Consider the following 13,476-nt stretch of genomic DNA (forward strand, 5'->3'; position numbering starts at 1 on the left):
GGGAGCTGATAAATTATGACACGCAACAATTTGCTTTTTTGAGCTTTCTGCACACTTCAGTGGGAGGATCCTGCAAAAGTTGAACTTCCTTTGGATTAACCCAGAGTGTGTGAAATTACATCATGAGACCCGGGGTCTTGTTATTTATATCTGACATCACTCCCTGAAAATGTGAATAAGACTGTGAGAAACCAGTTTGGTGCTATAAACAAGATAAACTGTCTAAACCGACCGGACAAAATCATCAGGACGATCTGCTAATTCCCTTTTAATGAGCTGGTCAAGTGAAACTCGAGGTAGCTAACAGGTTAAAGAGGGTCTACAGTGTGTTAGGGGTGGGCTGCTCACTGTGGTGTGTGTTTCACCAGCAGGAAGTGAACATGTTTGTTAATTACAGCGTCACTCCGGTGACTGCATTCTCTCACCAGCCCGACATATGTTGCGGCTGTTTTAACGATGTAATTGTAACTGAGGACAGTGGGATAACAAGACAGTTGGCCGGTGTGGCGGACGTTGACCTTTGACATGGAGCCATTCTGTCACCAGCGCTGGGATAGGGTGCACTAACCTCGACGGGATCCAGAGTAAAACTGCCCTTAAAAGCCTTGGGGGCTCGCATGTTTCACAGATCAACATTTAACACCGCTAATGGACTCCTAATATATAACTCTTGGCCGTCCGCCACGGCCGTTCAGCCTTAAATCCTTGTATTTACTTTTGCAGAGAGCCAAGTTGTTAGTAAACCATGTGCTGTTATTAGAAGCCTGCACTTCCTCATCCCCGACTCGCACGGCTATTATTAGCCCGGCTATTATTTGCCTTATCATTGGCTGTTTTAAGAGCAATATTTCGCTTATCGCAAATTCCTAATTGCTCCCACCCATAGTGGTGGAAGTTATCCGGGTTTGTATCATTGCCTCTGGTCATAATACAATATGTGGATGAGTCACAAGCTTTCTCCCTCTCTGACAGGGGGCGGGGTGGGGAGTAAAGGGGGGATTATTATTTGAGCCGGTGCATTGTTTGGCACCTTCAGCACCTGATGATGGGTTCTCACCATTTGATAGCAGCCAAGTGATCCGGTCTGATCCATGCGGCTCATGCAGACAGACACAGATCTCACACTCCACTTCTCCTGTCTGTGTACACAACGCACGCACAACCGATTCACTAAATAGAAATGGACTTGGCTATCAAACTTCAATGTTGTTGAGTGACCACCAAACTATGTCTGTCCAAACAAATGTGTCAAGATTTTATTTTATCCATGAATATTTATTATTTGTATTTTAACATTATTTTCTTCACATATTTTCTTTTATTTAAGTTTTTTCTTGTTATGACTGATTTTATTGTATTTAAATTACATAATTGTACTCTATTTTGTTGATCTAGTGTTTTTCACTACTTTTACCATTATTATAGCTTTTAATTCAATTTTATTATATTTGTTTTACTTGTAAAATGATATTGTCTCATTTGATTTAGCCTCAAATTGTTGAATTGTTAACTTGCTGAACTGCTGTAGTCTTTTCGGTTATTTTCACCGTCAAGTTGTCCTGTCTAATGCTTCAGCTTGCCAGTCATCTGTGAAGCACTTTGCAACGCACTAATCAGTATGAACGTTTGCATACAAATAAAGATTGACTGATTGAATAAATGCTGGCATCAAATGTTTTATTCTTAGTCTTGTCTCCCTATTGCTTAATCTAAAACAGCTAATTTTATTTGCTGTCTTTACTCCTTTATTTTTGCCGAAGCTCAGGAGGTCAAACAAAGGATTTTATTTTTATTCTTAACTTCAGCGTAAGAAGTATTTTTTTGTTTTTTTTTGGAAAAACATGACCATGCTCACGTTGTGCACTGTTTTGGCTTTTAAAATATTGTTTTTCCTTGTTAATAATTTTGTATTTAACAAAAAATATGACTAATAAAACTTCAGTAGATATATAAACAACAAGGTAGAGTCTTTTAGTTTCAACACCACTCAGAGAGCCGAGTACATGTGAGTATAGGACACAGGCCGTGTCATATTTTCCAAGCAAACATCATAAATAATTGCATAAAGGTTAAGGTAGCCCGTGTGGTTGGTTAAAGCTTGTTTTTTTTATTCGCTAACACCAATGTTCTGGCCTAAATGCATTATGCATGCCTCGGTCATGCCTGTGACATTTCATTGATTGCTATCTTTTTCCACCAGCGTTAAGCAGAAGGATCAGTATGTTTCCACTAGTTCCACATTCGTTGACCCCATAACAATCCGCCAAAGGAACAGGTTTTTCCTCTAGTGCCGGATCAGCACACAGCCACAAAAGGACAGACTGAATGTAATTTGGAGACTTCACTCTCTGTTCTTGACCTGCCTGTCAATAGCTCACTCTTTTAGAGGACTCCATCTGGGATTTGACTATCCAAATATATCCTGCTGTACACAAAAGAGCAACTTCAGTTCAGTTCTTTGATAATCCACATATGACATCTTGCACGCACGGCAGTTAAACATTCTTAGGACCGAACAATGGCACAGTAAGTCACATAATCCCCTTTATGGTGTATAGGCGTATGGATGCACAGCTGTTCCTACTTAACTTATGGAAATACATACATCTAAGCAAAGCTTCTCTCTCCTCACAAGAGAGAATGACATAAGAAAAACAGGAGGGACATGTGATCTCTCCCAGGAAAGCACTCTGAGGCCCAAATGAATCGGTTTTGGACCATGTGATGTGTGTGCGTGTGCACCGGCTCGCCTCATACGTGTCTGACTCCCAGCCAAGTCTGAGTGGTCCTCGGCGCCATGGGATGAAACTGCAACACAGGTGACCGGACAAAAGTAGACCAATGCAAAGGGTTCTTTTTCTAGCGAGGACTATTTTAAATTTGGAGTTTGTGTGACGATTTAAAATCCCACTCTATTGTGTTCTCTAGTCCCCAGCCAACATGATGAGAATGCAGTGGGTGATAATTAAAAAAAAAGTCACATCCTGATAATCTGAGGATAGTCCTTTAGGAATTTTAGATGCCTCCGCTAAAAAGCGATAAACCAAACCTCATGAAACTGCTGTAAAGCAAATTGCTGCCTCTGTGTCAAGCGATAATGTGCTGGAATAAATGGGTTTCTAACGAGCAGAAACACAATAAGAAAGCGTTGACGTCACCAACAGAACAATTTGGTAGCTTCTTCCAATAAAAAGGCTGCAGGTTCTCAGCCAACCGTTAGAACTTAGAGGTAAAACAGCGTCCACAACGTCAGCCTTCAGAGGATATTTTAAAACAAAACGCAGTTACAGTGTTGAGGCATCAACGTGCCGGTAAGCAGGAGTGAAGATGAGGGAACAATGAACCGACACGTCTGTTTACTGTAGAGTATACTCTACAGTTTACAGGTGAAGAAAAGTTATTATGCGAGTCCAAATTTCTCTGCTGTGGGACGAATGATTGATTATTGTGTCTTATGTTATCTTAAATGAAGACAGATGAAGTTCCAAAGTACAATTATATAGATTACAAAACCTGTTGCCTGAACTGGATGTTTGTGGTTTTGGAGTGAAAACCTTTCTTTGCAATGGGAAGAGGACTTAAGAATTAATATTTAACTGATTAAATGTACTTTATTAAAGATATCATTATAATTTTGACCTACAACTTATATTTATTTAAAAAAAAATAGAATGTATTTGACTTGTGATAGACAGTAAATGGTATATTAAACTCCTAACAACTAAAAGGAAGCTAAGAGTTAAAGACGATGATGATGATATTACTGGATTGTGATTGAATGCACACTTATGTTATCCTGACATTGTAGTGTGATGTTTCATACGATAAGACGCTGACATTGATTTCATAAAGAAACCAATGTCCAGAAGATAATTCTGAAGGAATTGCATGTTTCAATAAAATATATTTGTAAGTAGTAAAATAAATGGTTTATGCTGAATGAAAACACTTATTTTTCCTATATTCTTTTGCCAAGCCCACTTTGAAATCCAAAGAAAAAGAAAAAACTGTGCACCAGATTTATGAGACTAATGTTAGTTCTAGCGCTGTAGTCAAAACCACTTTAATCCAAGTCTGAGCAGCTCTGAGGCCAAGAAAAGAAAACCAGTGCCAGTTCAATGTAAGAGAATGTAATGAAATTAAATATCCTTGCACAATGTTACAAGTCATGAAAGTTCAATATCTTTCCAACCAGAAGTGTCTATTTATGGTGGTAGCTACTATGAAGATCAGGACCCTAGTGGAGCCCTCATAAGTCCTGTCTCAGACAAAACCGTTCATTCACTGGCTGTCAGAATGAACAAGGTCCTTCTGAACCCCCGTTCATGTTCCAGGGAACGGCAGCAGTGTAACCTGCTTCTACGTGATGGAGGTTTTACGTTCATCCCTCTACTTGTCAGACGAGGCCCTTCGGAGCACGGCGGGGAATCATGGAGATCTATGGAAACAATCCCCATGAGTAGCGTGCGCTCAATCTCAGCCCGTCGAGAAATAAAAGGGCCGCTACATCAGAGGGGGATTTTGCGAGAATGGAATTATGACTCAGAGAAAAAGAGGGAGAAAAGTGGAAAGAGGGAAGAGACTGGCAGCCCTTTTACAGCTGGGTGCGTCAGCCCAGCATTATTTCACACTCTCCATCCGTGGCCGTCCCCCTGTCACCACTGAAACCTTCACAACCACCCCCCCGTTTCATCGTGGAGGTCCCTCACAAAGAGCCCTTTTGTCCTCGCCATCATCGGCCTCACATCTTCTCAGCGCTGATCCTGCATGGACATCTCCGCAGGGAAAATACACATAAGGGGGGAAAAACAAGTCTTGGGTACAGAAATGAGGTCCCAGAAGAGGAAACCAGCGTTCCCAGATCTGAGAGTCTGGCCCTGTGACGATAGGAGCCACAGAGTTTGTGTGCGCTGACATGTGCAAACAGAGCGTGTGACAGATTGAATGGAGTCTTTCTGTATTCATAAAAACCACAAGTCGCTCGGAGCAAGATACCTGTCGGGACTGAGAGATGACCACACGGCTCACTGTGCTGCTCTTATCTCCGGAGTGAAAACCAAGAAATCAGCCCCGAAATTCATAATCCCATTCATTGAAAAAGATGTTTGTACAGACAACATGGCTGCTAAGAGCATTAAACGAACCCCCTGACGTCCTTTCCTCAATCTCTATTAAAAGCCTTTGAGCCTCAGAGGGAGAGGGAGAGCAGCCCGCCAGCCGTAAAGTGCGAGGCCCTCGTCCCATCATTGATTGTTTAGAGAACTGGAAAAAACAAAGTGTTGGGGGGGTCTAGGGCCGCAGGCCGTCGTCGGAAGACCGACGGTACATAGAAGCAACAGACCGATGTGCCTATAGCCCCCCTGTCTAGTCTGGGGCACGAGTACTTAGCACACAAGCTCACTGGACTCGTAGTCACGTCAATATGGCCTCATTCAGAGAGAATCCACATCTATCTGGTTGCTAAAAAGTGATGGTTGGTAGAAGAAGAAGAAGAAAAACTGTCACACTGCTGTCACATCCCACGTGTGTCTTTGCTGTAAGTTGGTGGCATTATCTTCTATATTCTTTCATCCTTGCAAGTTCTTAAATGTAGGCCACTATGGGACAAATTCCCCACTGAAGACTGTACAACTTACACTACTCACCTCTTACTGGCGGGTTGACCTATGGCACCAATTAAATGGCAGGGAAATTGGTGATTAACCCTTTAACTCATGGTCAGAGCCAAATTGGGAAATCACAGGTTTAACATGAAATAAAGAAAAAAAAACATGGCTCAGTTCTATTTGGGGGATCATGTGAGTCATGACACTGTGGCAGTGAGCCAGCACGCACAACACCGGGACCCTGACAGCGAAGCAGCTAAATGGAATCCAGCCATCATTCATTTTATGATTTACACCTGTGTGTTGACTTCCTTTTATTGAAGTTGCCAGTCCCAGTAAATATCAGGGTCTCCTTTTCTGCGTTGGATAGGTAGTGCAGTGCCCGTTCCAGACCTGTAGGTTCAAAACGGGCCGATTGCTTGACCTCCGTTGCTGCTTACAGCTTTTCTCCAGAACTGCTCGTCCAAACAACTTCACAGAAACTGTGTTTCATTGGGTCCCAGGAGAAAGTCTGGGCACCCTCTCAAAATACTACATTTTTTCCCGTAGATCTCAACAGCTCGCACTTGACACTTCCTTGGGTCAACAGCAAAACACGTGTGAAGCCAATCGAATGATCAGTTGTGAAGAAAGGTGCTGGACAGACAGACAGACATACAGAGACTCTTCCCATTTTAGCTAGATTTGACGGTCCGCCAAACAAGCAATTGGAAAGTTGTGATGTGCATGTTTCCTTCCTCTTTTTCAATATATTGTGGAATAATCGTAAATACAGTCGACACGTTCATTGATTCATTACTTCTGTTTTGGAGGTTTAACAGACTAATGAATAGTTCTTAATTCCCTCAGTAAAATGTAATATGATCTGATATTATCACAAACACACTGAACAAGAACATCCATGGGGGATGTGACAGCACTCACGAAAAGAATAAACAGACAAAACTAATGAAGAAAATAATTCCAATGTGTTGGGAACTGGAGCCATTATAAACGTCTAATGCTGAATTTATTTATTTTTTTCCACAGCCTCTAATACGAAGAAGTAATCATCCTGTTTTCCATTGAATGCATTGCACAATCAGAGTATCCCACCCCACCCATTTCATTTCACTACAATAGCCTCCTTGTTTTAGGGAATTGTGGCCTGAATGGCACCATGCTACATTATCATGATATTCCTCTACAATGCAGCTAAACGGGCTCATTCAACCCAGATGACCTTCCACAAACCCCAAAAGAGTTGCCAATAGCTGCCCTACAGCACAAAACATGGGCTCATTAAAAATCTCATTTGAAAAACTGGTGAGATCTACATCACCATCTACTTTTAGTACGCCACCTTTGACATGGAAAAGTGGCTGAGGAGTCTGCACAATGTTTGTCCTATATCGATGGGAAGAGAAAGTAGGGCGTCTCCACTTGTGAATACAGTAACAACATTGTGCTCAATTGAATAATGATAATGGTGGGCTCGGACTAGCATGGGTCTGAGGCAAGTGTCTTGTTTTCTCATGAATATAAATGTTCGCTCTCATTTTCAGAGGCAGCTGTATATTCAGTAGCAACTATACGGTCTGAAAAAAGACATCTTTCTTTTTCCAACCACAGAGGGATTGATTCTCAATGTTTCAAGTCTGCATTAAAACATTATTCACATGTCTGACTGTACAGTAAATGGGTTATTGGTCATGGATATTGTTCTCGCTGTGCATGCTAGCCGTGAAGAGACTTCATGTGACTTCATTGTGATGGGGAACAAAAAATCCACAGTCCTTGTGCATTGTGTTCAGCCAAAACTGATAAGCGGCTTCAGCAGACGCACAAATCAAGTCTGTATCTCCCGAAGTCTTCTTGTGTGAAATGTTGAACTAAAAAGACCCAATTTGGGAATATTTCTAATACAGCTAAATCAGATTGCTAAAGCCTCATGTTGACTTTGGAATGTATTTTCACAAAACGGTTTAAAGAAACAATAAATCAGTATGGACAGGAGGAACAATTACAGCAGATTTCTGACCGTACGACAGAATCAGAATCAGTTTATTCTCACTTCTATAATATATATTCACTATATATTAGAACAGACTTGAAAACAAATGTAAGCCTATCTTTTAAAGTGTTGAAGGTATGACTAAAGGGTGCATTCTGCTTATGTATTTGACTACTGCTTGTATGAGACCACTGTGGCCAAATCAATAAGTAGGAATGTTTTATTGCTAAATTGGATTTTCTGTATTGATGTGATACAGACTTGTCAAAAATCAGTCATCTTTATGTATTATTTGATTTGTAGATACTTTCTCAGCTCAATTTCCAGAAAACCTACAATATCACTATCAGGGCTGCTTTTCATCATTGATTAATGTGACTGATTTTATTAATTAATATAGTAGTTGCTCTTTATATAAAATGTCAGAAATGTATGAAATATCACATCTCATTTTCTCTGAAACCCAAAGACGTTCAGTTTACAATTATTTTAAACACAAAAAGCAAGAAATTTAAACCCACAGAGCTGAAAATATTAACTAAATTGTGATCGCAGATCAATCGTGTCAGCAAAATCATCAAATCTCTCTACAGATGACTGATATTATATGTGTATGCGGTGTCAGGCCTGCTGCCACTCACCTGTTTGAAAATGAACTTGCACTCTTGGTTGAGCTGCCAGGCCGTCACTAGGTGTATGGTGGACAACACCGCCCCGCTCACCACGGCGGCTCGCATTCGGACCGGCAGCAGCGTGTAGATGATGTAGATGAAGAAGACGGTCCACCAGATGCCCTCTGAGGCGCTGGCTGGGTACACCATCACCACCCCAAAAACCTGCACCACAATCAGCACCCCGATCACCAGATAGCTCACAATCCACATGTAGTCCTGGTGGAAGCCGTTGCGGTTGCACACCACCATCATGGCCAGGAAGAGAGCCATGGCCACGGAGAGCACTGAGATGTAGGCCACGTCGGGGGGCGTGTGGACGCAGTGGAAGGCCAGCATGACCCCGCACACCAGCACCAGCACCCCCATCAGCATGGTCAGAGAGCTCTGGTTGAGCCTAAAGAAGTAGCGCTGGTACAGACGCTCCAGCTTGGTGGACTGAAATTTCTTAGATTGGAAAACCCACATGACCCGTGTCCAGCAGTCCGCCGCGCTCATAGCCTTGCAGCCGCCCTCTGCTGATTCCCCCAATTCCTCCACTTTCTTGCCCTTCAGTTCGACGTCTTCAAAGCCTAGGGCCACAGCTTTTAGACCCAGATCCCCACCACCCATCCTCTTCCCATAGTGGTCCTCCTGCCAGCCGCAGCGCAGGCCGAAGCTGCCCCCGCTGGCGCCCGCTCCGCAATGGTAATGCTGGGGGGAGGCGTTTGGGAGCTCCAGGTCCTCGGGGTCCCTCAGGCAGCTCATGTAGTGTGGGTTGCACAACGACGAGCTGTCCTTCCTCTTCTTTCCATTGCGCTCGCCCCATGCTGTCTTTCTCTCGTCCACTCTGCTGACAAAGAGGCCTCTAGCCCACGACATCCTAAACAAAACACATTGGAAGAACGTATTTGAAATATGAACATGCAAATGCCAGTTGAGAGATAATGGCGTGGGGAAAGGCGGAACGTCTCACCTGTGTGGGCTTTATTGCGCGTAGCAACACTGCACTCTCACACACCATGAGCTCCGACTGACCCAAGGCATCAGAGGTGCGTCTGTGTCGGAGCCATCCTTCCTCGTGGAAACAAGTCAGCGTGCCAACCCTACACACCACCCAGAGCCTCTGTGCACCACCTGTTTTCCTGGGAAGAAAACACACCAACAATACACATGATCTTGGTGAGCTAACGCCGCCTGAGGAAATATGAACCGAGGGTCAAGATCATTATGGATACATAAACAGATTTTTTTTTCTCTGTGGATGAGGTCGCTCTGTTGTTTATTTATGTTTGCATGTGCACGTCTCGGCGCATGATTGCCTGGCGGAAAACTCGGACCATCACGTAGCTGAGACAGGAAATAATAACTAGCATGCGGTTCATCGCGTTCTCCCTCATCGCCATCCTCCCAACCACTCCAACAGACTCTCCACTGATTGCTGGATTTCGAACGGGTATCTTTTGGAGGAGACTAGCAACTCTTCTCGGTGCTCTATCACTCCAATCTGCGTACCATCTTGAGTGGGCAGGACACGGGTGTGCTCGACAAAGGCCTACTGAGTGGGCACCATCAGAGATCAAGAGCTCTCCAGTCCAGATTAAATTGCCCATGCTTCCCCCATTAGCTTTGATGACTCACTATTGCTGGCTTCTGGCAGCACATGTCAAGGACACTGCTAACCTCTAAACTCAATAAGCAAATCTCTGCCAGGCGGACTGAGCCGAGACAAACAGTGGGAAGAGCACACACCAACCGCACACATGGTCGTGTTTACAATCAACAGCAGTTTGTAATAGGAGTTGGTCACACACACACACACACACACACACACACACACACACACACACACACACACACACACACAATCTAATTGAAAGGTTGGTATGAGTGTCTGGATTGTGTCTGAAATACATCTGTTTTTTTTATTATTATTAAAGATTAGGAATGTGTTCCTGCTTGGAAACCCTTTTACTCGACAGCTATAATGAATAAAACCTCCTTCTGATAATTATCTAGTAACTAACCCCAAACACTAGCACAACAACCAGCATCAATTCGGCAAACATGTCGCCGGTTCAGCTCCAGCTCGTCGGCTTCCTGCAGCAATAACCTTAATCCTCGACTCACCTTTGATACATTCACGACAGGTCAGGCGGCGGCTCTTATGTAATACAATCTGTAGGCTACGTGCACGCATCTGCCACTGGATCTGAATGTGATCTGTGCCACATATGGGCCGTCCTGAACGCATCGCGAACCAAGATGGTGATGCGTTCACTTACGTTGCAGTAAAGATTAACAACACCTTGCCGTTGTGTCTCTCTCTCTCTCTCTCTCCACATAATACTGAACAGCACATTGCTAACACGGGGCCTGATGTTTGGAAGAAAATCATATTACACGTGTGAAGCCAGGCTGTTTGGATGCAGGCAGTCGGCCGAAGCGCGTTACATAACAGGACGCTCCGAGTCGCCTACAGGCGAAGTCGACAGCTCTCCGTGTTCAAATGAAGCCTCGCACCGCACATGGAGCCGCCGCACCGCCGGGTAGCCTGAAGTCCGCCTGGAGAGTCTGTAGGCTGCGGGAGAAAGTGCAGCTCGGCACACATCGCCGCCTTCAGCAACTTATCAGGAGTAAAAAAAAAAACATTCCGTCGGGCAACTTCAATCTCCCTGATCTCGCAGCCCGGTTCACGGGACTAATGTACTACTGTGCTGTGATAACGGGGTCTACACGCCGGCCCCGTCTCCCTCAATATAAACGCGTACGTCATTATGTTTAGACTCCAAACAGGTCAGAGAAAGAAACTGGCGTGACCGCTGTGGTGGCCAAACAACAACAACAACAACAACAACAACAATAAAAATGCCATTTGTTAAATTAGCCGATTTGCATCTCGACACACAATCTAAATGAATGAGCCGTGCGAGCAGCAATGCTGTTAGTCAACTACAGTCCTGCAGAACAGTTCGGGTTCCTGAACGCCGCCGCAATCGTCACAGCAAAACACTGTAGTACAAGTCAGCTGTTGGTGTTTTATCTCCCCCCCTCCTCGACCGCTGCATCCTCGTTAGCCGCGCGTCAGCTTCGCAACAAACAGCGGAGACATGGCAGCGACACAACCGCGGGAAAAGCCGGAGAGAGGCAAGCAAGCGTCGCCTACTTACCATTGGACATCCTCGTTACACGAGTAACTGTAACACCGCAGTGGAGCTCCGGTTCGGCTCCGTGTTCACGCAGCCGCCGTGTCGCGCGCCTCCTCGCACGCGGGTCCGAACGTCTGGAAGAGAGAGCGAGAGAGGGAGAGAGAGGGAGAGAGAGAGAGAGGAGGGGGTTCAGAGCTAAGCGAGGACAAACTGCGAATTTGGCCGGACAACCTTCGCTCTTCCCAGCCAGAGCTACAGTACTACATTCCCATCGCCTCGACCTCCCCGACTCTCTCTCTCTCTCTCTCTCACACACACACACACACACACACACACACAAACACGGGTAGACACAGTACACGCTCCCACGAGCTGCATTCGTGAACACAGGAGTCCCCCTAGAGGCGGCACGAGACACTTCCTGCCTGTGTGTGTGTGTGGGGGATGTACACTTTTGTTGCAATGTTTTTCTCACTTTCACATCAGCACACAGTGTCACCCAACGTGTAACACAACACGTATAAAATAACCACGTACATTTCTTTTCTTTTTTTTAAGTGGCAGAAAAAATATGTAACTCAAGCTTTCAGACGGCGCCAAAGCACCACCTAGTGGACAAATACAGAACCACTGCAAAGAACCCCCCCCCCCCCCAAAAAAAAAAAAAACAGGAGTCACGCCGAAACTACTCCAGTGTTTACAATCATTAGAGGAGGTCATTTAAACAGTAAAACAATAAAAGACAGTAAATTAAGTGCATCGGGCTTTAATGGCCGTACAAGCAGCCAGCAAACAGCCCATCGCATGATTAAGTTGAAGCTGTAAACCAGTAAGGCAACACTGGTATTGACACAGAAGATTGTGTTGACTTTTCACCCTTTAAAGCAACAACACACCCTGGAAGATCCCACCGGGAACTTTAGACGTCAGGTTACAGTAAGTCGTTACACGTTATACTGCAGCTTTATCAACATAAGGTAGTGCAAGTAGTTATGTTATGTAATTATGTTATAGTAATAGAATAACAGTATAGGCCTACACATACTGCAATAGTGTAATTCCACTAGTGGTATTCCCATGCAGGGGAATCCAAGTATCAAAGCATTGTATTGAAACACGTATTAAAACTAAAATACATTATCTACATAATGAAGCATGAAAACATTTACAACATAGCCTGTACACAACATAATAGTTACAATAAATGGCATTGAGACCAACTAGTCACAAATAAAGAGACAAGATATTTGCAGTAGAAATTCGAACAAAATTATCATTGAGTTGAGATTTGTGAAGCCAATTTCTATGTTTACAGCTGAATGAATGCGGATACATACGAATACACTACTCATCGCCTGTTTCGTCAGGTTGACCAGCAGTCGGCGCTGTTGCTCATAAACAGTTTCCACATCAAGGCTGCGTTCAAAATCACACGTTCTGTTTGAACTTTCAGCACATGCTGCAGCTGTCCTTCACACAATACAGTGTTGCATGCAGTATGCATTCGATTGGGACATACTACTACATCATAACAGTCATAACAAGGATTGTGGATCCAATCGATGTGGTATTTTTTTTTTTTTTTTTTTGGCATACTGCATTTGACAAAACTTTTCCTAGCATACACATAGTATGGTAGTATGGATATTGGAGCACACAGTGCTTCTCTTTGTAGAAAGGCCTATTACAGTAGTTCCCCCTTCACTCAAAACAGCTTTATTTTGAGTGCTAATCTCCACCGGCCAGACGGATGGATGTGCAGTTTTCACAAGGAGGAACTTGTAACTGCAGGATTTTGAAGTCACTGTATTTTCTGCTTGTCCCAGACTTCCACTCGCACCAACAATCTGTTAACAGTGTGAAACAACACTAACCACAAACAAGTGCTACTTGATGCCCCCCTCCCCGTGTGTGTGTACGTGCGTGCGCGCGCATGTGTGTGTCCAGTGACTTTCTCATGTCTTTTTGACATTGGCAGTATAGGCTGACTGCGTGGGTCGATTGGCCCCGTGTAAATGGAAGGAGTTTACAGGATGTGAGGGGGGGCCAAAGTGCTGGATCAGTGAAAACCGAGAAGA

At 44.1% G+C, this 13,476-nt stretch overlaps 1 protein-coding gene across 1 annotated transcript in view; it reads right to left on the minus strand.

Annotated features, from left to right (window-relative positions):
* LOC311016690 (adenylate cyclase type 6-like) overlaps window positions 1-11,679 on the minus strand; it is a 29,883-nt gene extending 18,204 nt beyond the window's left edge. The window contains exons 1-3 of the mRNA XM_084014565.1: window positions 11,420-11,679; window positions 9,226-9,394; window positions 8,241-9,132 (exon numbers count right to left, since the gene is read on the minus strand). Of these exons, the coding sequence (XP_083870691.1) occupies window positions 8,241-9,131 (891 nt within the window). The 5' untranslated portion in view covers window position 9,132; window positions 9,226-9,394; window positions 11,420-11,679. The remainder of the gene's footprint in view (window positions 1-8,240; window positions 9,133-9,225; window positions 9,395-11,419) is intronic.
* Between the last annotated feature and the right edge of the window lie 1,797 nt (window positions 11,680-13,476).

The sequence above is a fragment of the Eutrigla gurnardus genome (assembly GCF_963514095.1).
Source record: "Eutrigla gurnardus genome assembly, chromosome: 8".
NCBI lineage: Eukaryota > Metazoa > Chordata > Actinopteri > Perciformes > Triglidae > Eutrigla > Eutrigla gurnardus.